The following is a 25,716-nucleotide window of genomic DNA, read 5'->3' as shown; positions in this document are numbered from 1 at the left end:
ACGCCCAATTTTTCAGTTTTTGATTTGTTAAAAAAGTTTGAAATATCCAATAAATGTTGTTCCACTTCATGATTGTGTCCCACTTGTTGTTGATTCTTCACAAAAAAATGCAGTTTTATATCTTTATGTTTGAAGCCTGAAATGTGGCAAAAGGTCGCAAAGTTCAAGGGGGCCGAATACTTTCACAAGGAACTGTATATCATTTATGTCATCAGGCAAAACTAAATATCAGATAAACAAACTGTGATAGGGTGTGATTTTTCCTGATGAACCACAAATTCCTTTTTTTTTTTTACATTACCCTCAATTTAATTGAAACTGATTAATTTAAGTCTCAGCATTTCAAGCCAATGAATCAGAAACCTTCCATGTCACCTCTGACACTGAGGTAGGGGTGGGTGTGTGTGTGTGTGTGTGTGTGTGTGTGTGTGTGTGTGTGTGTGTGTGTGTGTGTGTGTGTGTGTGTGTGTGTGTGTGTGTGTGTGTGTGTGTGTGTGTGTGTGTGTGTGTGTGTGTGTGTGTGTGTGTGTGTGTGTGTGTGTGTGTGTGTGTGTGTGTGTGTGTGTGTGCAGTAATTCGTAATACATTGGTGAGGACTTGGGCTACGCAGCTCAATGTCAAAATGGAATTTTGAAGGATGTTTTCACTGTCAGCCTTTTGGCCTCATAAAGAATTCATATGCTCTGTGGAGTCAATGAAAGACACACCCCCTCCATGTCTTAGTGAATAACCTCATGATAACCTGTGCGCAATGGCATCCACAAATAAAGACAGTGGCTTACACGTTCAATCTAAAAATCAACAAAAAATGCATAAAATACCATAAATCAACCACTATTAGAAAACCTAGAAATATATTGGCCTAGAGAGACTCACAGGTAACTTTGCATTGTAACTCTGTGTCGCTTGTCTTTAATCTTTCTCGGAATCGGACTTCCACACAGTTTCACTGTGTCTGGAATCTAGGTTTCTAGATCATTCCAGCCAGCCAAGGAGGAAGGAATAGTCCCAGTGTTCCCAGTATACACACTAGTACAAACATCCACAGAAATATCCTGTCAATGACCATGGCCACATACTTCCAGTCCTCCTTTACCTGATGGAGAAGAAGAAAAGAGATGAGATGGTCATTTCAAATATCCACACCACACCACACATACATTTTACAGGCTGTCAATTTCTGCCCTTGATTGATTTCTCGCGAATGGATGATTTTTTTCAGTACAAGTGGAAGCTATCCCTTCAATGTCAGTGATTCCCAGCTTGCTTATGAAATATTCAGGACAACATTGTAAAGCCTTATTTGTTTCAAAGAGAAGTATACACTGGCTAGAGCTCCTGGCCATATACTTTAGCTACATTGTGCTACTATCTTTTGCAGAGACCACCAATCTTTGCCTGGGAATTGACCTGGCCTGTTTATTCAGCAGCTTCTCTTCACAGTAGAAACAATCCTCAATTGCTAATCAAAGCTTGTCTGTGTCACACCTGTTTGCCTATGACTCTCATCTATCGATATATCTTTACCAAGGACTTCAAAGTGGTTTGCTGCCTATTGGTTTTCTGCTTGCAATACCACAACCTTGGTGTGCTTCAAAAGAAAACGCAGGAACTTTATCTCAAGGACACCTGGAAAGACATGTATTGTCAAATTTAGGGGAGCGGCCATCCACTAAATATGAAGGAATGGATTTGGCAAGGTAGTGAGAAAAGTCTCAAATGTCATTTTTTTTCTGAATACCCCAGAGCTAAACCTTACTTTTACCGAAAGCCTTTTCATGTGGATCATGACTACAATATACAGTATATCAGGGGTCTCCAACCTTTTCTAGCATCACTTTAAAAAAATGAAACGTGTTGCGAGCTACTTGTTTTTTGCTAGTTTTCAAATAGGTACATTCTTCTCCTCTCCCCTGCAACTCTTCCCCGGGTCTATAGTGTACAAGATAAAGTAGTGCACTGTGTTCTATACCTTGTAAAATAATGGTTAATAAACAACTCTAAGGGGGGCCCCATAAACTCAGTTTTATATTTTCCCAAATTTCTGCCCTTGATTGAATTATTATTATTTTTACTCTCAAAATTACAATTGTTCCTAGAGAAACAACGAAATTGGATGTTCTGAGTCCTTCTCAATGCTTAAATCACATAAGACAATTTCTTTTGAAAACTAACAAATAGATTTTTTAGTGTAATTTCCCTTAAATTGTGCATCTAACCCTATTACAGGGGCTGAGTCACTGGCTTACTTGGGCTCTTCCATGCCGTCCCTAGGGGTGGGTTGAGTCACTGACGTGATATTCCTGTCCGGATTGGCGCACCCCTTGGGTTGTGCCATGGAGGAGATCTTCGTGGGCTATACTCGGCCTTGTCTCAGGATGGTAAGTTAGTGGTTGAAGATATCCCTCTAGTGGTGTGGGGGCTGTGCTTTGGCAAAGTGGGTGGGTTTATATCCTGCCTGTTTGGCCCTGTCCGGGGGGTATCGTCAGACGGGGCCACAGTGTCTCCCGACCCATCCTGTCTCAGCCTCTAGTATTTACGCTGCAGTAATTTATGTGTCGGGGGGCTAAGGTCAGTCTGTTATATCTGGAGTATTTCTCCTGTCATATACGATGTCCTGTGTGAATTTAAGTATGCTCCCTCTAATTCTCTCTCTTTTTATATTTTTCTCCTTTCTTTCTTTTATTTTCTTTCTTTCTTTCTTTCTTTCTTTTCTCTCTCTCGGAGGACCTGAGCCCTAGGACCATGCCTCAGGACTACCTGGCCTGATGACTACTTGCTGTACCCAGTCCACCTGGTCATGCTGCTGCTCCAGATTCAACTGTTCTGCCTGCGGCTATGGAACCCTGACCTGTTCACCGGACGTGCTACTTGTCCCAGACCTGCTGTTTTCACCTCTCTAGAGACAGCAGGAACAGTAGAGATACTCTGAATGATTGGCTATGAAAAGCCAACTGACATTTACTCCTGAGGTGCTGACCTGTTGCACCCTCGACAACCACTGTGATTATTATTATTTGACCCTGCTGGTTTTAGGCTGGGTTTCTGTACAGCATTTTGTGATATCAGCTGATGTAAGAAGGGCTTCATAAATACATTTGATTGATTGATCAAGTGTGTGAGGAATGTGCCGGTCTAGCAATGGTTGTGTACTGCTGCTGCTCATTTCATGGCAAAGTTTGCAAATAACAAATAATAGATACAAATGACGTCCTTACTAATGAAATACTTCTGCCAGGCAAATGCACTTTGGAGTTTACATTTAATTGAGATGGTTTTGTGGAAAGTCAAGACAACCCACAAGAAAGTTATCAAATCAACTACACACGTAGTGATAGACAAATGCACGCACCACAATATTGCTGAAAATGTATTGGCTGATACTGTGTTAGGTTTGGCTTTTTAAGCCAATAGTGGCAAACCAGGGGTGGGAGAATGTTTTGTTGATTTGATAGTAGCTGGGAGCTTGCGGTGTCTGATACTTGTGAGATTTGTTTATGACAGTTTGCAATGGAAAGTTTGCATGTATTTTCAGAATTGTTTGGCGAGCTACTCATATGTGGGCTGCAAGGTACAGTACTAGTAGCTTGCGATCGACCTGTTGGAGACCCCTAGAGTATATCAAGTCATAGGGCTACCTTGCGACAAGATCTTCGTAGAAGACAATGCTACTTTCAACATTGAGAGAATGTTATAAAAAACATTTATGGTTCATAAGGAAATTAAGGACCTCTGACAGAAAAGGTCATGTCAACAAACTCACTGAGAAGTCGGCGTCCTCTGCCCTGAGGTGGTCAGCGATGTACTGCACACCCTCTATGGCCCTTCTCATCGACGGGGATATTCTGTGGACCATGGTTTCCCGGATCACTAGGTCAACAGTGGGCTCTGTGGAGGAGGCTCTAGCTAGTTGGTCTAGCAGGACCTGTCTCTTTAGCCTTCCTTCACCTACAGCCTCTCGGCCCTTGCCACCACCAGCAACCCCACCCCCTTCCTCGTGCAGGCAGCAGTACTGGAAGCTGTGGGAGCGGCAGCGGTGCCCGACCCTTTGGGGGGGCTCCCAGTTAGACTCCCTCTGGTGGTCAAACACGTGCTCTACACTGTGGCTCCGCCCGTTGGGGGACAGTATTTGTGGCTCGTCCCGGGGAAGAGAGTGGACTGGACCCAGGGGACCCAGCGGCAGAGACGGGGGGGAAGAGCATGGAGTGGAGGAGTGGGTTGAGCAGGACAAAGGGGAGGCGGTGTTCCCGAGCTTGCCAGGCTCCTCAAGCAGGATGGAGTACTGGCTGGAAGGGGAGCGGCAGAAGAGCTGGGGGGCCTTGATGGGGTGCTCCTCCAAGGGCAGGCCCTGGGTAGGAGAGGGAGATGGTGAAGGGGAAAGGGCCAGGATGTTGGAGCTGTCAGAGGGGGTGGCAGGCATTGTGTGTCCCAGCTGTCCAAGCTGTCCTAGCCCCGTTTCCACCCCGGCCCAGAAAGACTGCGACTGACTGGCTGCTGTCGAGGAGCTGGTCCGGTGCATCATCTCAATCAGCTTCCGGCAGTTCTGCTTGGCGGTGGCCGGTGGCCGCTTCATGAAAAGCACACGAGGCACCAGGTCCAGGAAGACCCGGCGCACCCAGTGCGGCATGCCGTGGGTGCGCGGCGAGCGGTGGTGGACGTTGAGCACAAAGACGGTGATGATGATAGATAGGGTGACAAAGATCATTGTGAAGAGGAGGTACTCGCCGATGAGCGGGATGACCAGCGAGGTGGACGGGATGATCTCGGTAATGAGCAAGAGGAAGACGGTGAGAGACAGCAACACAGAGATACACAGGGTGATCTTCTCGCCACACTGGGAGGGCAGATAGAAGACCAAGACAGTCAGACAGGAGATCAACAGACATGGTATAATCAGGTTGATAGTGTAGAAGAGCGGCAGCCTGCGGATGATGAAGTAATAGGTGATGTCGGGGTAGATCTCGGTGCAGCACTCGTACTTCTTGGTGTTGTACTTGCCCACAGCGTTGATGATCACCCACTCGCCGCTCTCCCAGTAGTCCATCTGGTCCACATCACTGGCTATGCTGATCAAGTCGATCTTGGCACGGTCGTAAGTCCACGAACCAAACTTCATCTTGCAGTTCTGCTGGTCGAAGGGGAAGAAGGTGACGTCAATGCTGCAGGAGGACTTGTAGATGGCCGGCGGCATCCACTTGATGCGTCCGTCGTAGAACAGGTGGGCCTTGGTCAGGTGGGTCACCGCGAAGTCACCATCAGCGCTACAGAGGAAATACATTAGAGAAGTAGCAACCTCTTGAATGTGTTATTCATGCAATATCATCATTGGAAACATGGCAGTTACTTTAAGGATTTCTTAAGTCAGCATTGGTTTCCAGACTTATATTAGCACTAAGCATTTGTGAAGAATTTAACAGATCAAAACCCAGTGTTATTCATGAACAATTTTACACAATATAACATTATATTATCACTGACTGCATGTTCGGGTACAATAAGGAACACACCAACAAGCACAATTTTTGAGCAACAACTGCCATTTAACTACAAAATGCATGTACTCATGTACTGAGTTTGCAAAATTCCCCAATGCATTGTGCCTGCCTGCTGCCAACAATAAATGTAATTTGTGTACTACTAATAATTGACTGAGCTTTGAACTCATGCTTCCATGTTTGCTTGGGCTATTTTCACATTAGACCACACGTGTTAATTTGTTGATTTCATGAAACTAAAAGTCTGGATGCAATGAACTGCGAAAGGTGATGATGTTTCTTTGTGATATCCAATCATTCACAAATGTCTGTATGGTTTACCTAGCCACCAGCCCAGTTATGAAAACCCAGCTGCAGGTTAGAAATCCAATCTAGCTATCCTTATCAGCTTACTGTCCTTTTACAGGATGTAAAATGTGTCCACCAGTGGGTACCCGTCAAAGGGATACATGTTGTCTTTGACCTCCCAAAGCACATCCAATCACATTTTGTCCCCTATTCCCCTCCTAGTGTATTGCATTGTGCAATGTAATAAATCAAATATGTTTTGTTTATGACCAGGCCCATTTTGACTGACTTCTCTCGGATCTATTTTAGCCAAATTTAAGTAATGACAAAGGACGAAAGATTTGGCTCGATGCTTAAATGCTTCCAGCTGTTCTTAAACTCATCCCATTTGTTGTGAAGGGATTTCCCCAACCGCAATCGTTATATAAGACGATATACATAAGCCGGTTCTGGTTTTCCTTTTTCGTTCAGTCCACGCATTCGGTTCCACTCCATAACGGTGACAAACGTTAATGATCAGTCTACTCTGGAGAACACTTGAGGGGGCAAAAGCGAGGGGCTGAGGGCATGACTACTAAATCCCCCCCCATATGTTCACTATTGGAATGACCCTTGAGATGGGGAAGCTGACTCATGCAGGTCCCAATGGGGATTCCCCAGAGTGGAACTGAGGGACAGACTAAGCAAAAAAGGAGAATTGGAATTTCGAGTCGGAATTCGGAATCAAAAATCGAAAATCGGAATATGCATCAGTCAATATTGAAGTCTTTCATAACGACTTGTTGTCCAGCTGTCAAACTATTACACTGTTAGTTTCGGTACACCTTAGGCAACTTGTTTGAAGTGAAGGATTGCCTAAAAACAAGTACTTTACTTGTTATAAAGCACAATATCAGGCCTCCAGATGATTTCCGACGGGATGCGGATGGAGGTGACATTCTCGTACTCCTCTGGGTTCCAGCGGAGTTTATAATCATTCCACTCCTGCGGGGAATAAAGATTAAATGTTCTATTCATGCAGGCACGTTACATTACAAATAATATGTCAAAGGTAAATGTGCAATACTATCATGCCAATTGCTCTTGCCGTGACCGCACTCTCCGAGGGTGTGTTGGGATATGTAAAAAATACATTATCATTTCACACATGCATATAATACACACTTAGATAAGCACCCACCTAATTATAATTATTTTTTAATTATAGTTCATAGAGATCAATTATATTCTATTCTATTTGTGTTCTATTGAATTCTATGGTCCAGTTAATGTAAAATGGAGCTCTGCATTTGATTCGAACGTACTTGTTTCACCCAGACGTTGGTCGTCATCATCTGGTTCTTCTCATCCTGTTTGCACAAAAAAAATAATGGAGTTGAAGGGTGTACCGTAAAAAATAAAAATATATATACTGTGCCTTCGGAAGGTATTCAGACCCCTTGACTTTTGTTACACTACAGCCTTATTTTAAAATGGATTAAGTAAAAAATAAATCCTCAGCAATCTACACACAATACCCCCATAATGACAAAGCAGAAACAGGTTTTTAGAAATGTTGCACATTTATTAAAACTAAAATTCCCATTTACATTAGTAATCAGACCCTTTGCTATTAGACTCTAAATTGAGCTCAGGTGCATCCTGTTTCCATTGATCATCCTTGAGATGTTTCTACAACTTGATTGGAGTCCACCTGTGATAAAATTGTTTTGATTGGACATGATTTGGAAAGGCACACACCTGTCGATATAAGGTCCCACAGTCGACAGTGCATATCAGAGCAAAAATCAAGCCATGAAGGAATTGTGCGTAGAGCTCCGAGACAGGATTGTGTCGAGGCACAGATCTGGGGAAGGGCACCAAAACATTTCTGCTGCATTAAAGGTCCCCAAGAACACAGTGGCCTCCATTATTCTTAAATGGAAGAAGTTTGGTACCACCAAGACTCTTCCAAGAGCTGGCTGCCCAGCCAAACTGAGCAATCGGGAGAAAGGGCCTTGTTCAGGGAGGTGACCAAAAACCCTATGATAACACTGACAGAGCTGAGAAACAAGATTCTTTGGTCTGATGAAACCAAGATTGAACCCCATGGCCTGAATGCCAAGCGTCACGTCTGGAGGAAACCTGGCACCATCCCTACGGTGAAGCATGGTGGTGGCAGCATCATGTGTGAGGATGTTTTTCAGCAGTAAGGATTAGTCAGGATCGAGGCAAAGATGAACAGAGCAAAGTACAGAGAGATCCTTGATGAAACTCTGCTCCAGAGCGATCAGGACCTCAGACTGGGTGGAAGGTTCACCTTCCAACAGGACAACGACCCTAAGCACACAGCCAAGACAAAGCAGGAGTGTCTTCGGGACAAGTCTCTGAATGTCCTTGAGTGGCCCAGCCAGAGCCCTGACATGAACCCAATCAAACTTCTCTGGAGAGACTTGAAAATAGCTGTGCAGCAATGCTCCCCATCCAACCTGACAGAGCTTGAGAGGAACTGTAGAGAGGAATGGGAGAAACTCCCAAAATACTGGTGTGCCAAGCTTGTAGCATCAGACCTATGAAGACTCAATACTGTAATCGCTGCCAAAGGTGCTTCAAGAAAGTACTGAGTAAAAGGTCTGAATACTTACGTAAATGTGATATTTTTTATTTATTTTTTATAAATTGCCAAAAATGTCTAAAAACCTGTTGTTGCTTTGTCATATTAGGGATATTGTGTGTACATTGATGAGGAAAAAGAAATGATTGAATCAATTTTATAATAAGTCTAACGTCACAAAATGTGGAAAAAGTCAAGAGGTCTGAATACTTTACCAAGGCATTGTGTGTATATGTATATACAGTGGGGAGAACAAGTATTTGATAACCTGCAAAAATCGGCAGTGTTTCCTACTTACAAAGCATGTAGAGGTCTGTAATTCTTATCATAGGTACACTTTAACTGTGAGAGACAGAATCTAAAACAAAAATCCAGAAAATCCCATTGTATGATTTTTAAGTAATTAATTAGCATTTTATTGCATTACATAAGTATTTGATCAGCTACCAACCAATAAGAATTCCGGCTCTCACAGACCTGTTAGTTTTTCTTTAAGAAGCCCTCCTGTTCTCTACTCATTACCTGTATTAACTGCACCTGTCCACACACTCAATCAAACAAACTCTAACCTCTCCACAATGGCCAAGGCCAGAGAGCTGTGTAAGGACATCAGGGATAACATTGTAGACCTGCACAAGGCTGGGATGGGCTACAGGACAATAGGCAAGCAGCTTGGTGAGAAGGCAACAACTGTTGGCGCAATTATTAGAAAATGTAAGAAGTTCAAGATGACGGTCAATCACCCTCGGTCTGGGGCTCCATGCAAGATCTCACCTCGTGGGGCATCAATGATCATGAGGAAGGTGAGGGATCAGCCCAAAACTACATGGCAGGACCTGGTCAATGACCTGAAGAGAGCTGGGATCACAGTCTCAAAGAAAACCATTAGTAACACACTACGCCGTCATGGATTAAAATCCTGCAGCGCATGCAAGGTCCCCCTGCTCAAGCCAGCACATGTCCAGGCCCGTCTGAAGTTTGCCAATGACCATCTGAATGATCCAGAGGAGGAATGGGAGGTCATGTGGTCTGATGAGACAAAAATAGAGCTTTTAGGTCTAAACTCCGCTCACCGTGTTTGGAGGAAGAAGAAGGATGAGTACAAGCCCAAGAACACCATCCCAACCGTGAAGCATGGAGGTGGAAACATCATTCTTTGGGGATGCGTTTCTGCAAAGGGGACAGGACGACTGCACCGTATTGAGGGGAGGATGGATGGGGCCATGTATCGCAAGATCTTGGCCAACAACCTCCTTCCCTCAGTAAGAGCATTGAAGATGGGTCGTGGCTGGGTCTTCCAGCATGACAACGACCCGAAACACACAGCCAGGGCAACTAAGGAGTGGCTCCGCAAGAAGCATCTCAAGGTCCTGAAGTGGCCTAGCCAGTCTCCAGACCTGAACCCAATAGAAAATCTTTGGAGGGAGCTGAAAGTCCGTATTGCCCAGTGACAGCCCCAAAACCTGAAGGATCTGGAGAAGGTCTGTATGGAGGAGTGGGCTATATCATTTTTTTTCTTCCAAAAACATTCTTAATCTATAGACACATAAGGTCACACAAATATTCAGGGAGATTGCGCTGCTTTGCCTCAAATTACCTACTAATGTCAACTTTGGTGTGGGAGGTAGCCTAGCGGTTAGAGTGTTGGGACAGTAACCAAAAGTTGGAAAAATCTGCTGTTCTGCCCTTGAGCAAGGCAGTTAGTCCCCACAACAACTGCTCCCTGGGAGTCAATGATGTGGACCTTGATTAAGGCAGCCCCCTGCACCTCTCTTTGTGTTTAAACTGCAATATGTAATTTAGTGGGCGTCCCAACCAAATTCATATTGAAATCTGCATTATAGATCTGTTATTTTTATTGAAAGCAAGTCTAAGAAGCGGTAGATCAGTTCTATGTGCGCTATTTCAATTCTTGCTGTTCTTAAGTTTAACTTTTGCGTCTTATACTTTAGGTTTTTGTACATCGCCTTCAAATGAGCTGAAAACACAATATTGTGGGTATTGAAAAGATACTTCACAGCAGTTTAGATGGTACAATGATAAACTGAAATTAGGCAAACTATTAGAATTTTTGCAACCAGGAAATGGTGGAGCGATTTCTGCATGTTGAACCTTTAAATGCGGAAGACACATTTCGGTTGAATGCATTCAGTTGTGCAACTGACAAGGTATCCCCTTTCCCTCCTTTCAAAATTCTTATCAAGACGTTCCAAGATGAACATTTGGGTTAAAGTATGCCAAGTGGTGAATAATGTATGATAATACAGCCCTGTAAAGCATTTTGAAAACCCAAACAATATGCTACCCACAAGTACTTGTTGAATTTCTAATGAGCAGCTTTTTGGTCCCTAAACGCCTATGTCCTATTTGTTCCAAGAAAGCCATATGCTTCATGACTAAGTTACAAAATAAACATTAGACAAATGTGTGAATACAACACAACGTAACATTCCTTTTGGAGAAAAAAAATCTGCCTGTGTTCTCTGCTCACAAGTGCCAACCACAGAGCTGAGCTGTCACTTCTTCTCACAGGTTTCTTTTTCCCAATTCACTGTCCCCATATACCACCCTGCTGCCTGAGAGGACTGAGACAGGACTATGAGGACGCCCTTGGGTAATCTTTGGCCGGTAATTCTAGCCAGAAATGACTCTTTTAGAGGCAGAAAAGCAGGCAAGTGTAGAGAGTAAGCCTTTTAATTGTGTGTCAACATTGTGAGGACCGTCCCCCTAGGAAACATGGTACACAAGTTTAATCTAAAGCTTTTAGTTAATGAGTTAAAGGCTGTGAAGACCAATGATTGTATTTGCCTTTTAAAATCCAACCCGCTGTATAGGTTTATTCCACGTCTCGAGTCAATAACTTTCTCATAGTTTCTTGGGGGGGGGGGGGGGCGCTTTAAATTCTTGAAATGAATGGTCCTGGCATAGGTCTTGCCCCTGAGACACAACCTGTCTTCAACCGTGTTTCAGCCTATCAATAAGACTAAAAACAGATCAAGTCATGTTTGAAAAATGTATATTGCACTAGAGTGTGTCCAAACTCAGTGAATCCTAACTTCTTCCTAAATCCCTAGTTTCCTTTTGACATGTGGAAATTTGACTGAAGTTTAAGTTAAAGATTTAACCCCAGTGCGTGCATCTGTCATTTACAACAAAATTATGTGAATAACTAAAGGAGTTGTTTGAGTTTGCTAACCACGTCGATGAGCTGGGCGATGGAGAGGCCAAAGTGGACCAGCACCACATCGGAGGTGTTGGCCACAGGCCGGGACAGCTTGTTGTAGCGGGCAAACAGGTTCTTGAGAAGCCTCTCCTCAGCGGCATGGGCAGCACGGAAAGCATGGACCCGGGGTCCACCAAGAGGACAAACTGGGGGGAAGAAGAAAGACAATCGTCAGGGTGTCCAGTTCCACACACAGCTTCGGAAAACAACAAGCTACTGCATTTTGGTACAGTATCAAATGAAAGTGTTTGAAAATAGATCTTAGGCCACTGCTTACTTGGGCTACATACAGTGGACATGTGAATGTTTAGGCTGACCCTCTGTGAAATACCCTCTGTGATATTCATTTATCATTAACTCAATAACCTACCATCGTCCCTTTTCTATTGGTATTTTTTTGTTTCAGGGTATTAATATGATGTAATGAAAAACATACACCCATGTGCAATCAGGAAGTAAATCGTGGTCTTTTCATACAAGTCAGACAACAATCGTCTAGTATCTCACTCCTGATGCTTGGCTAGTACCTACCAACTATTCGGCTACTTTGTTTGATTTGACATTACCATCATTAACTCCTTCTGTAGAGCTCATTTCCATCATTAACTCCTTCTGAAGAGCTCATTCCCATCATTAAGTCCTTCTGGAGAGCTCATTCCCATCATTAACTCCTTCTGAAGAGCTCATTCCCATCATTAACTACTTCTGGAGAGCTCATTCCCATCATTAACTCCTTCTGGAGAGCTCATTCTCATCATTAACTCCTTCTGGAGAGCTCATTCCGATCATTAAGTCCTTCTGGAGAGCTCATTCCCATCATGAACTCCTTCTGGAGAGCTCATTCCCATCATTAAGTCCTTCTGGAGAGCTCATTCCCATCATTAACTACTTCTGGAGAGCTCATTCCCATCATTAACTACTTATGGAGAGCTCATTCCCATGTCTATTCTCCTTTTTAGATTCTTGGATTCTTTTAACCTTTACACATACTTTTGCATTGGACCTTTAACTGCCCTACATTTAAAGACAGAGTATAATCCTGTGTGTCATCTAAAATGAGAGATCTATTAGACACAGAAATTGAGAGGCCACACATATGCAACACTGCATACAAAGTGTAGACCCCACCCCTCCCCCCACCAAAAACTCCTATCTTATAATGAGTTTCTCTCAAGCAGACAGCCATCGTAAAAACAGCTCTTTGCATTTGGATAGGAGGTGTAATCTGAAAGAAGGGGACCTCTGCTGAGTGTTGGCATATGGTAACATAAGACAGTATCAGATCGAGAAGGAAGCAGAAGAGGATCAAAAAGAGGAATGAAGGCTGAAGGCAGTTGGAGTACGTTGTTTCTCTCACGCTTATACATGCTGATGGCGTGATCAGATGAAAAACCTCTCATCCCCCGCTTTTTCTCTCTTTTCTTTCTTCCCCTCTCTCTCTCTCTCTTTTCTTTCTTCCCCTCTCTCTCTCTCGCTCTCTCTCGTCTCAGTCGCTCTCTCTCGTCTCAGTCGCTCTCTCTCACCATCTCTTCCTCTCTCTCTTTCCCCCCTCTCTCTTTCTCCGTCCCTCCTCCTCTCCCTCCCATTCGGCTCAGATGAGGGAACTCAATTACATCCCTCCTTTTTAGAATCGGCTCACATAGCAGGGAGGATGACCTAACAATGTCTGAGAACAATTAGGAGAGGAGTGAGAGCAAAGTCTGGGGGATATTTAAGCCCAGTCTTTTATTTATTCATTATTTCTCTGCCATTGCACATGTATTGAGTACTGTACATACACAGCCCTATATGATGTTAATTGCCAAGTCAAACAGACTCCTGCAAAAGATACCTAAGTATGAACATGAACAATGGTGAGTCGGTGACACCGTGCATCTTAGTATGCTGCCCTTACACTCAGGTCCTCATCTCCACTCAATCAAAGCTGATGGGCTGTCCTTCAGTTGTCTGAAATCTGGCATCCTCTTCTATTTTTAAAGGCTCAGGATCAATAACGTATTAAATGGATCTACTTATTTTTTCTTCTCTCCGTTTACACCTGGATCTGTTTGACATGTCCAGACACCGGACAACCTTGAGACGAGCCAGGGAAACCTTTCGTTCCAATAACTGCTGGGAGGGACAGGTATGTTTGACCCTATCGTTGCATTTTGACTTACACGCTTTGTCGCAGACAAAACAAGAGATATGCACCCTGCATGGCTTCTCAATAGATACAAGTTCATTTTCAACACTGAGGGTAGGTGTCTATATCAGTCTTATTTTGGCTCTTGATTGACTGTTCTTTACAATGGTCTCTATCTATTTCTTAGCCACTCCTTACTGGCAAAGGCAACATTTAAGCAATAAGGTCACAAGAATATTCCTTTAGCCTTGGTAGATTGGCCATGTATCACAAACCCCAGAGGTGCCTTATTTCTATTATAAACTGGTTACCAACATAATTAGAGCAGTAAAAATAAACGTTTTGTCAAACCTGTGGTATACGTGATATACCACGTCTGTCAGCCAATCACCATTCAGGGCTTGAACCACCCAGTTATCTTAAACGATTATCATCATCCTCACTGTGTAATTGTGAATGAAATCTGTTTACTGTAAAACAATGACTTCTTTTAACTGACACAACTAGGTGAAAAGCTTCTGTGTATCTGAATGTGACTGGTAAAGCCTGGTGTGGGTCTCTCCTGTAAAATACATGTGTGCTCTCCAGTGACATATCAAATAAGTGGTTTCCTTTGGCTTGTATGAATATTGAGTGTACCTAAATCTGTCCTCCTTATGATGAGTATGTTTTCATTAGTCAATAGTGTATGCACTGCTCAGGAGGCTGCTGGGGGGAGGACGGCTCATAATAATGTCTGGAACGGCGCTAATGGAATGGCATCAAACACATGGAAACCAGCCGTTACCATAAGCCCATCCTCCCCAATTAAGGTGCTACCAACCTCCTGTGATGCACACCATATTCCAACTCCCTCGCAACAACTGAATCCAAACAACAAGCACAACAGGGAATCCGTCTCTCAAAAGCAGGCTTCAAATCAAATGTGATCCATAATCAAAATGTGTCATTGCAAATCATTGTCATAAACAACTGATATTGTGTGGGGTGTATATATTTGAGAATATTTGATATTACATTTGTTATTGATCGCATTGCAAATATACACATCTGTAACATACAATTCATGTTCTATCATTACATAATCTAAACCATTTATGATCTATAGGAAACTGTAAAGTCAAGTCCAACAAGCATGTCAATGATCAGCCTATAAACTGAAACTCAGAGACAACATCAATTAAAGACAGTCGAATTTCACAAGACTTTACCTTGAGAAGGATGCACGAAGAAAAGTGCGCTCAACACGCGTAAGCACCTGGAAAGATTCATAGTGCATACGCCAATGGGCAGTTTCCAGTAGTCAACTCTCTCCTATATTCGGTGCGCTTCGGTCTTTTAAAGGGTGTCAAATCCCCTTTAATCAACTTGCATAAATGTTCTACCAGCTGGATGTGGGATGGCTTGTCCAACCCGTCAAGTCGCCAACAAAACAGAAAGGTTGTAGATAGATGGTTAAGATCTCCTACAGTCTTTGGTTGGAGACAAAGTAGAGCTCAAATCAGTCTTGGAGTCTTCGTGAAGGACATACTGCTTCTCCATCTGCATGTTTCTCCTCTCAGTGACCAGCTGGCTAGTATACATGAATATGAATGACCACAAGCCCTTCTGTTCTGTCCCTTAACTCACCATCTCAAAGTCTCTCCTCGTTCCCATGGAATCCTCAAGCCAAGTGTGGCTCCCCACTCTCTCTTTCATTACCTCTCTCTATCCTCCTCCTCCCCGCCGCCTCTAATATCTCTCTCTCCTCTCTCTCCTTTCTCTCCTCTCTCTCTCTCTCTCTCTGCTCACACTCTCTTTCCCTCTCTGCTCACACTCACTCTCGCTCAGTTGATTTTGTTTTTTTAACCTGTGTGTCATGATCGCGTCTGGTGGGATAGACAAAATAAACATGTGGACGATGGTGCACGCATTCGCGTGTCTGGTGTAGTCAGCATGTTACCCTTGAGTTCTAAAGTCCAAATTCTGTCCACAGTCCAGCCATTTGTTTTCACCTCTTTATCCTCTCTTACCTTTCATCCTGAATGATATATCTTCATCTTCCTCCCCCTTTCTCACCTGACATGGTCCCCCCCCCTCTAGCCCTAGCTGTCTCTATGCAGCATCTCAACTCCCCCTTAGACAGATAAAGCCTCATATTTTTTGGACCAAATGCTCTCCTATCACTCCATTCTACACATTCCATGTACTGGCATACTGTATATGAGGCCTTTCATAGTCAAGAGGTGAGCATGAACCATACAGCTTTTCACTTTTTGATGTACTCAAGGATGATAAAAAAAAGATTTGGGTATCGGCATTGAATAGCTGAGAAGGGTGCTCAGACAGAAGAAAATGGTTTTAAAAGAAGCTTCAATCAAGCGTTTACCCATTTACCTTACACTGTCTGCTTAAGCAAAAACACTGCATTGAAAACTATAATGTAGTTAGGAAATAGGAGTGGCATGATGACTAAGAGGCATTTACTTGTCGGATACTGAGTTCCTTTTCAACGCACAGAGTGCCCACAGAGAGAAGCCTCCACAATACATGTATTGATTTTCCAAATCAAAGACACTCTCTCCAACAAGCGATGACTAACACGGACTTGACAGATGAATAGATAGATTTCTCTCCTTCTTTCGCTACACAGCAAACACGGGGCAGATGTGTGGGGTGAGTGTTCTGTCCATTCTGTTCATCTGTGTTGGCGAGAGAAAATACTTGATCAGTGACTGTTTGCTCAGACTCGATAATGAATTACTTCAGCGGATTAATTCAGGACATATTTTGTGGGAAAGACAGGAAGTACATAAAGACCAATTAAGGTTGGGTTTTGTTGACACAAACAAACAACCTTCAATGATGAGGCAGATCATCTGTGCTTTTGGCTTGTTGCTGGGGGGTGGGAGGTGGAGAAAAGGAAAGAAAAAAAGAAGCTGTTTCATTAAACCTGGTGAGGAGAGAAATGAGGGGTGGGATTCACTTTTGGCACTGGCCTCCTTAATAATTCAGCGAAGGAAGTGACACGGGGGGTGGGGGGGGGGGGGGTGTTCACAATAGGTAATAAGAACATGCTAGATAGTGTGAGCCTGGCTATAGCGATGGAGAAGTTAGGATATTCGAGATTCCTCCATTGTAGAGTATCCACAGTAGAACAGCACCATCTATTCCAGAGCAGCATTGAAACAACCCACCAGACTAACAACGATCTAAACTGTAGATCAGGTGTATCTAAAGAGAAAGACAACGATGATTAGGAGGATATATAGATAGATTATAGATTAACATTTATATATTTCATGTTAATCAAATAACTGTCCGTAGTCGCAAGGGAATCCCTCGCTACCAAAATAGTTCCATTATTGATGGGTCCCAAAACCACTGAAGCATCTCAAGGTATAGATCAAAACACACAGAGCTCCCTTGATATGTGTGTGTGTGTGTGTGTGTGTGTGTGTGTGTGTGTGTGTGTGTGTGTGTGTGTGTGTGTGTGTGTGTGTGTGTGTGTGTGTGTGTGTGTGTGTGTGTGTGTGTGTGTGTGTGTGTGTGTGTAGCCACGTAGTTGCACTCAGAGAGCTACAGCACCAGTCAAAAGTTTGGACACACCTACTCATTCAAGGTTTTTTCTACATTGTAGAATAACAGTGAAGACATCAAAACAATGGAATAACACATTTGGAATCATGTAGTTACCAAAAAAGTGTTAAACAAAATAGATTTTAGATTCTTCAAAGTAGCCACCAATTGCCTTGATGACAGCTGTGCACACTCTTGGCATTCTATCAACCAGCTTCACCTGGAATGCTTTTCCAACAGTCTTGAAGGAGTTCCCACAAATGCTGAGCACTTGCCGGCTGCTTTTCCTTCACACTGCGGTCCAACTCATCCCAAACCATCTCAATTGAGGTTGGGTGAATTAAAAATAAACAATATTTCACCTTTATTTAACCAGGTAGGCAAGTTGAGAACAAGTTCTCATTTACAACTGCGACCTGGCCAAGATAAAGCAAAGCAGTTAGACACATATAACAACACAGAGTTACACATGGAGTAAAACAAACATACATTCAATAATACAGTAGAAAAATAACTCTATATACAATGTGAGCAAATGAGGTGAGATAAGGGAGGTAAAGGCAATAAATAGGCCATGGTGGCGAAGTAAGTACATTAAAGCAATTAAAACACTGGAATGGTACATTTGACAGTGGATGAGTGTGCAAAGTAGAAATACTGGGGTGCAAAGGAGCATAATAAATAAATAAATAAATACAGTAGGGGAAGAGGGAGTTGTATGGGCTATTTATAGATGGGCTATGTACAGGTTCAGTGATCTGTGCGGTGCTCTGATAGCTGGTGCTTCAAGCTAGTGAGGGAGATAAGTGTTTCCAGTTTCAGAGATTTTTGTTTTTGTTTGTTGAATTTTACCCCCTTTTTTCGCCCCAATTTCGTAGTATCCGATATATATATATTTTTTTAGTAGTTACTATCTTGTCTCATCGCTACAACTCCTGTACGGGCTCGGGAGAGACGAAGGTCGAGTGTCATGCGTCCTCCGAAACATAACCCAACCAAGCCGCACTGCATCTTAACACAGCGCGCATCCAACCCAGAAGCCAGCCGCTCCAATGTGTCGGAGGAAACACTGTGCCCTTAGCGACCTGGTCAGCATGCACTGCGCCCGGCCCGCCACAGGAGTTGCTAGTGCGCGATGAGACAAGGATATCCCTACCGGCCAAACCATCCCTAACCCGGACAACTCTAGGCCAATTGTGCGTCGCCTCATGGACCTCCCGGTCGCGGCCGGCTGCGACAGAGCCGGTCGCCACCCGGGAGGACCTCAGTTTCAGATATTTTTGTAGTTCGTTCCAGTCAATGTCAGCAGAGAACTGGAAGGAGAGGCGGCCAAAGGAGGAATTGGCTTTGGGGGTGACAAGTGAGATATACCTGCTGGAATGCGTGCTATGGGTGGGTGCTTCTATGGTGACCAGCGAGCAGAGATAAAGCGGGACTTTACCTAGCAGGGTCTTGTAGATGACCTGGAGCAAGTGGGTTTGGCGACGAGTATGAAGCAAAGGTCAGCCAACGAGAGCGTACAGGTCGCAGTGGTGGGTAGTATATGGGGCTTTGGTGACAAAACGGATGGCACTGTGATAGACTGCATCCAATTTGTTGAGTAGGGTATTGGAGGCTATTTTGTAAATGGCATCACCGAAGTCGAGGATCGGTAAGATGGTCAGTTTTATGAGGGTATGTTTGGCAGCATGGGGGAAGGATGCTTTGTTGCAAAATAGGAAGCCAATTCTAGATTTAACTTTGGATTGGATATGTTTTATGTGAGTCTGGAAGGAGAGTTTACAGTCTATCCAGACACCTAGGTATTTGTAGTTGTCCACATATTCTAAGTCAGAACCGTCCAGAGTAGTGATGCTGGACGGGCGGGCAGGTGCAGGCATCGATTGGATGAAGAGCATGCATTTAATTTTACTTGTATTTAAGAGCAGTTGGAGGCCACGGAAGGAGAGTTGTATGGCATTGAAGCTTGTGTCGAGGGTTGTGTCCAAAGAAGTATACAGAATGGGCCAGAAGTATACAGAATGGTGTCGTCTGCGTAGAAGTGGATCAGAGACTCACCAGCAGAAAGAGCGACATCATTGATGTATACAGAGAAGGGAGTCAGCCCAAGAATTGAACCCTGTGGCACCCCCATAGAGACTGCCAGAGGCCCGGACAACAGGCCCTCCGATTTGACACACTGAACTCTGTCAGAGAAGTAGTTGGTGAACCAGGCGAGGCAATCATTTGAGAAACCAAGGCCGTTGAGTCTGCTGATGAGGATGTGGTGATTGACTGAGTCGAAAGCCTTGGCCAGGTCAATGAATATGGCTGCACCATATTGTTTCTTATCGATGGCGGTTAAGATATTGTTTAGGACCTTGAGCGTGGCTAAGATGCACCCATGACCAGCTCTGAAACCAGATTGCATAGTGGAGAAGGTACGGTGGGATTCAAAATGGTCGGTGATCTGTTTGTTAACTTGGTTTTCGAAGACCTTAGAAAGGCGGGGTAGGATAGATATAGGTCTGTAGCAGTTTGGGTCAAGAGTGTCCCCCCCTTTGAAGAGGGGGATGACCGCAGCTGCTTTCCAATCTTTGGGAATCTCAGATGACACGAGAAAGGTTGAACAGGCTAGTAATAGGGGTTGCAACAATTTCGGCAGATCATTTTAGAAAGAAAGGATCCAGATTGTCTAGCCCGGCTGATTTGTAGGGGTCCAGATTTTGCAGCTTTTCAGAACATCAGCTGACTGGATTTGGGAGAAGGAGAAATGGGGAAGGCTTGGGCGAGTTGCTGTGGGGGGTGCAGTGTTGTTGACCGGGTTAGGGGTAGCCAGGTGGAAAGCATGGCCAGCCGTAGAAAAATGCTTATTGAAATTCTCAATTATAGTGGATTTGTCGGTTCCTATCCTCAGTGCAGTAGGCAGCTGGGAGGAGGTGCTCTTATTCTCCATGGACTTTACAATGTCCCAGAACTTTTTTGAGTTTGTGTTGCAGGAAGCACATTTCTGCTTGAAAAAGCTAGCCTTGGCATTTCTAACTGCCTGTGTATATTGGTTTCTAACTTCCCTGAAAAGTTGCATTTCACGGGGGCTGTTCGATGCTAATGCAGAACGCCACAGGATGTTTTTGTGTTGGTTAAGGGCAGTCAGGTCTGGAGAGAACCAAGGGCCATATCTGTTCCTGGTTCTACATTTCTTGAATGGGGCATGCTTATTTAAGATGGTGAGGAAGACATTTTTAAAGAATAACCAGGCATCCTCTACTGACGGGATGAGGTCAATATCCTTCCAGGATATCTGAGCCAGGTCGATTAGAAAGGCCTGCTCGCTGAAGTGTTTCAGGAAGCGTTTGATAGTGATGAGTGGAGGTCGTTTGACCGCTGACCCATTACGGATGCAGTAGATATGGGGATATCCGGGGATATGGAGAGAAAATAGGTCAGGTATGCTCTGGTCTGAGTCGCGATGTACAAAACTGGTGACAGCTTTCCGAGCTAAAGGATAGCTGATGACCACTAGCCGTGGTTAGCTGAATACTAACGTTAGCTAGTGAGCTGGCTAGCTTCTGTTGTAGATTTCGGTTAAGTGGTGAATAATACTTTTGAAAAAAAAACAGATCCGCACCATATTTGGTGAGAGTGTTTTGAAGTTGAGTTTTTAGAAAAAAAATATAGAAAAGATATGCGGAGAAAAAGAGAAAAAGAGATCAAATATTTATACACGGGACAAGACGAGGACAAAGGACGTCTGACTGCTACGCCATCTTGGACAATCGTGGTGATTGCATTGCGGAGGCCAGGTCATCTGTTGCAGCAGTCCATCACTCTCCTTGGTCAAATAGCTCTTACACAGCCTGGAGGTGTGTTTTGGGTCATTGTCCTGTTGAAAAAGAAATGACAGTCCCATTAAGAGCAAACCAGATGGGAGGGCGTATCGCTGCAGAATGCTGTGGTAGCCATGCTGGCTAAGTGTGCCTTGAATTCTAAATAAATCACTGACAGTGTCACCAGCAAAGCACCCATCACACCTCCTCCTCCATGCTACACGGTGGGAACCACACATGTGGAGATCATCCGTTCACCTACTCTGCGTCTCACAAAGACACGGCGGTTGGAACCAAAATCTCAAATTTGGACTCATCAGACTAAAGGACAGATTTCTACTGGTCTAATGTATATTGCTCGTGTTTCTTGGCCCAAGCAAGTCCCTTCTTATTATTTGTGTCCTTTAGTAGTTGTTTCTTTGCAGCAATTTGACCATGAAGGTCTGATTCACGCAGTCTCCTCTGAACAGTTGATGTTGAGATGTTTCATCATAGCGCTTGATAGTTTTTGCGAATGCACTTGAAATTTGACTGACCTTCGTGTCTTAATGTATTGATGGACTTTCATTTTTCTTTGCTTATTTGAGCTGTTCTTGCCATAATATGGACTTTTACCATAGGGCTATCTTCTCAATACCACCCCTACCTTGTCACAACACAACTGATTGGCACATTAACAAGGAAAGAAACACCACAAATGAACTTTTAACAAGGCACAACTGTTAACTGAAATGCATTCCAGGTGACTACCTCATGAAGCTGGTTGAGAGAATGCCAAGAGTGTACAAAGCTGTCATCAAGGCAAATGGTGCCTACTTTGAAGAATCTCAAATAGAAAATATATTTGATTTGTTTAACACTTTTTTGGTTACTTACATGATTCCATATGTGTTATTTCATAGTTTTGATGCCATCACTATTATTCTACAATGTAGAAAATAGTAAAAATTAAGGAAAACCCTGGAATGAGTAGGAGTGTCCAAACTTTTGACTGGTACCGTATGTTTTGCCTGAGCGCGTGACAGACCATCTGTGTTCGTCACACACTTTACCACTTCACACACACAGGTGCGCACATACACATACAACATATGCTCACGCCACGCACGTATAAACACATGAGATAAGACCAGCAGTCAAAGATACGCTTTGATTCCTGGGAAGTGGATTGCTCCTTTAAAAGATAATTTGTTATCTTGCTTTCGACTAGAATATGCATAGGTATTCAGGTGTAATTAGATTACACTCCATCCCTTTACGTTTTAAACAACATGATGCCATTGGTTCTGCAACCGTATATCACATTTATTACAAGATTAGCATAGCTGACCATGGTCACACTAAGTTGAACTAGCTCCCTCAGTCTACCGAGGTTGAAGCCAAATTTGAAACTCTTGAGCAAAGGGAAATATTGACATGCTTCGATGCCAACCCCAAACACACCTGTACCAGCCCAAGAGGTGGTTGAAGACGGGTGGTAAAAAGGTGCCAGGACAGGGCATCTGCATGGTGTGTGCGATCTGTTGACTACACGGAATACAACCACCTTAACAAAAGTCAATGACTGAACCAGGAAAATGTAAACTTTCTGTATATGTTGATGTTAAAAGAAATACATTTAAATGTGATTATTTTCCACATAAGCAGTAGAGAATGTAATCCAATACCCATTGTCATGGAGTGATGAGAATTCATACATTGTCTATGCACCAGAAATGTCATTTTGTAAATCACTAGATGACAATCTGCGAGATAAATGGATTAAACATTGAATTGAGACCACATTGAGACATTGACTACGATAGTTTGAAGACAAGATGCTATAGGCCTACTGCCCGTCCAATAAGTTTCACTGACAACATATTACAACTGATGTGCGAGATCTATACCACTGATGACAGAGAATATCAATATGAAGAGATGTAATTCTATTAAATAATGCATTGTCCACAAAAGACATAATAGTTTCACAACACTATATATTACATGTAGGCCTATCAAGCAATTCAAAGTAGGAATGTTGATCTCACTGTGATATGAAAGGCAAAACTGATCCTAAATCACCACAATCCTGAAATGCTTGACACACATACACAGTACAGAGGCTATTTGCATGTGGAAGTTTCTTGGAGACCACTTTTAAATAAGTCTGTACATTTTTGAACGGATCTTCAGCGATACTTCCGCGATACCTTTTGAATCCAGCTTAGTGTGTTGATCAGTCAGTGTCACTGATCAACAGAAAAAAATAACTTTACCAGGACCATTAAAACTTCTTCAGGATTGGTGTCCCTTCCACGGGACGGTTGAGCTAACGTAGGCTAATGCAATTAGCATGAGGTTGTAAGTAACAAGAACATTTCCCAGGACATAGACCTATCTGATATTGGCAGAAAGCTTAAATTCTTGTTAATCTAATTGCACTGTCCAATTTACAGTAGCTATTACAGTGAAAGAATACCATGCCATTGTTTGAGGAGAGTGCACAATTTCAAATCAAATCAAATTTATTTGTCACATACACATGGTTAGCAGATGTTAATGCGAGTGTAGCGAAATGCTTGTGCTTCTAGTTCCGACAATGCAGTAATAACCAACGAGTAATCTAACCTAACAATTCCAAAACTACTACCTTATACACACAAGTGTAAATGGATAAAGAATATGTACTGTACATAAAGATATATGAATGAGTGATGGTACAGAACGGCATAGGCAAGATGCAGTAGATGGTATCGAGTACAGTATATACATATGAGATAAGTAATGTAGGGTATGTAAACAAAGTGGCATAGTTTAAAATGGCTAGTGATACATGTATTACATAAAGATGCAGTCGATGATATAGAGTACAGTATATACATATACATATGAGATGAACAATGTAGGGTATGTAAACATTATATCAAGTAGCATTGTTTAAAGTGGCTAGTGATATATTTTACATCAATTTCCATCAATTCCCATTTTTAAAGTGGCTGGAGTTGAGTCAGTGTGTTGGCAGCAGCCACTCAATGTTAGTGGTGGCTGTTTAACAGTCTGATTGCCTTGAGATAGAAGCTGTTTTTCAGTCTCTCGGTCCCTGCTTTGATGCACCTGTACTGACCTCGCCTTCTGGATGATAGCGGGGTGAACAGGCAGTGGCTCGGGTGGTTGTTGTCCTTGATGATCTTTATGGCCTTCCTGTGACATCGGGTGGTGTAGGTGTCCTGGAGGGCAGGTAGTTTGCTCCCGGTGATGCGTTGTGCAGACCTCACTACCCTCTGGAGAGCCTTACGGTTGTGGGCGGAGCAGTTGCCGTACCAGGCGGTGATAGAGCCAGACAGGATGCTCTCGATTGTGCATCTGTAGAAGTTTGTGAGTGCTTTTGGTGACAAGTCAAACTTCTTCAGCCTCCTGAGGTTGAAGAGGCGCTGCTGCGCCTTCTTCACGATGCTGTCTGTGTGGGTGGACCAATTCAGTTTGTCTGTGTACGCCAAGGAACTTAAAACTTACTACCCTCTCCATTACTGTCCCATCGATGTGGATAGGGGGGTGCTCCCTCTGCTGTTTCCTGAAGTCCACAATCATCTCCTTAGTTTTGTTGACGTTGAGTGTGAGGTTATTTTCCTGACACCACACTCCGAGGGCCCTCACCTCCTCCCTGTAGGCTGTCTCGTCGTTGTTGGTAATCAAGCCTACCACTGTAGTGTCGTCCGCAAACTTGATGATTGAGTTGGAGGCGTGCATGGCCACGCAGTCGTGGGTGAACAGGGAGTACAGGAGAGGGCTCAGAACGCACCCTTGTGGGGCCCCAGTGTTGAGGATCAGCGGGGTGGAGATGTTGTTTTGAACATGAAAAGCTATTAATATACATATTAGGCACATTTGGGAAGTCTTGATTCAACATTTTTTTAAGAAATACAATGGTTCATTGGATCAGTCTAAAACATTGCACATACACTGCTGCCATCTAGTGGACAAAATCTATCTAAATTGCACCTGGGCTGGAATAATACATTATGGCCTTTCTCTTGCATTTCAAAGATGGTACAAAAAAAATACAAAAGAACGGTTGTTTTTTTCTTTGTATTATCTTTTACCAGATATATTCTGTTATATTCTCCTACATTCCTTTCAAATTTCCACAACGTTCAAAGTGTTTCCTTTCAAATGGTAACAAGAATATGCATACCCTTGCTTCAGGGCCTGATGTACAGGGAGTTAGATTTGGCTATGTCATTTCAGGCGAAATTGAAAAAAAGGGGCGTATCCTTAATAGATATCATCTCTCAAGTGGAACTACTGATTAAGAAAACAGCAATGGTTATAGGTATTGGTAAGGTTTCTTCATGAACGTTAATCAATAGTTACTGAACAGAAATTAACTTAAAAATCAATAGCTCAACAGTTAATAATTCATTCACTTTCTTATTTTTCCACTAATTGGTCTTTTGACCAATCAGATTAGCTCTTTTGCCATTAATTGGGCAAAATATCAGAATGTGTAAACACAGCCTAAGAAATTGAAAGCAGATGGTGTTTTCAAATATTTCTGTGTACTTTACAAGGTACAGTGCCTTCAGAAAGTATTCACACCCCTTGACTTTTTCCCCAAAATTGTGTTACAGCCTGAATTTAAAATTGAT

At 43.2% G+C, this 25,716-nt stretch overlaps 1 protein-coding gene and 1 long non-coding RNA gene across 8 annotated transcripts in view; one reads left to right on the top strand and one right to left on the bottom strand.

Annotated features, from left to right (window-relative positions):
* The window catches only part of LOC149981242 (uncharacterized), a 29,848-nt gene extending 23,796 nt beyond the window's left edge, over positions 1-6,052 (top strand). For 5 of the 7 annotated variants that reach the window (XR_016483521.1, XR_016483520.1, XR_016483518.1 and 2 more), the window contains one exon: positions 2,728-6,052. This is a non-coding gene — a long non-coding RNA (uncharacterized LOC149981242). Of the gene's footprint in view, positions 1-2,229 lie in introns of all 7 variants that reach the window. The other 2 variants (XR_016483523.1, XR_016483522.1) reach the window with 2 other exon arrangements.
* Positions 283-15,542, bottom strand: chrna4b (cholinergic receptor, nicotinic, alpha 4b). Its single transcript, XM_090185744.1, has 6 exons — positions 14,936-15,542; positions 11,573-11,745; positions 7,088-7,132; positions 6,658-6,767; positions 3,764-5,261; positions 283-1,096 (listed from the first exon to the last, which is right to left on the bottom strand). The coding sequence occupies exons 1-6, from the start codon at positions 14,994-14,996 to the stop codon at positions 971-973; spliced, it is 2,013 nt and encodes a 670-aa protein (XP_090041870.1). The 5' UTR covers positions 14,997-15,542; the 3' UTR covers positions 283-970.
* Positions 15,543-25,716: the final 10,174 nt, after the last annotated feature.

Source organism: Oncorhynchus mykiss, chromosome 9, assembly GCF_057628025.1.
Source record: "Oncorhynchus mykiss isolate SJ-2025 chromosome 9, ASM5762802v1, whole genome shotgun sequence".
NCBI classification, from domain to species: Eukaryota; Metazoa; Chordata; class Actinopteri; order Salmoniformes; family Salmonidae; genus Oncorhynchus; species Oncorhynchus mykiss.
This window is presented reverse-complemented; position numbering and strand designations above follow the sequence as displayed.

What these genes read in the sequence shown, in the direction of transcription:
- chrna4b (XM_090185744.1), bottom strand. Translation starts at nt 14,996, where the DNA reads ATGAATCTTTCCAGGTGCTTACGCGTGTTGAGCGCACTTTTCTTCGTG. An exon ending in TCGCCCAGCTCATCGACGTG is followed by an intron (nt 7,133 to 11,572) that starts GTTAGCAAACTC and finishes TTGTGCAAACAG; the next exon opens with GATGAGAAGAACCAGATGAT. An exon ending in GATATTGTGCTTTATAACAA is followed by an intron (nt 5,262 to 6,657) that starts GTAAAGTACTTG and finishes TTTCCTCTGTAG; the next exon opens with CGCTGATGGTGACTTCGCGG.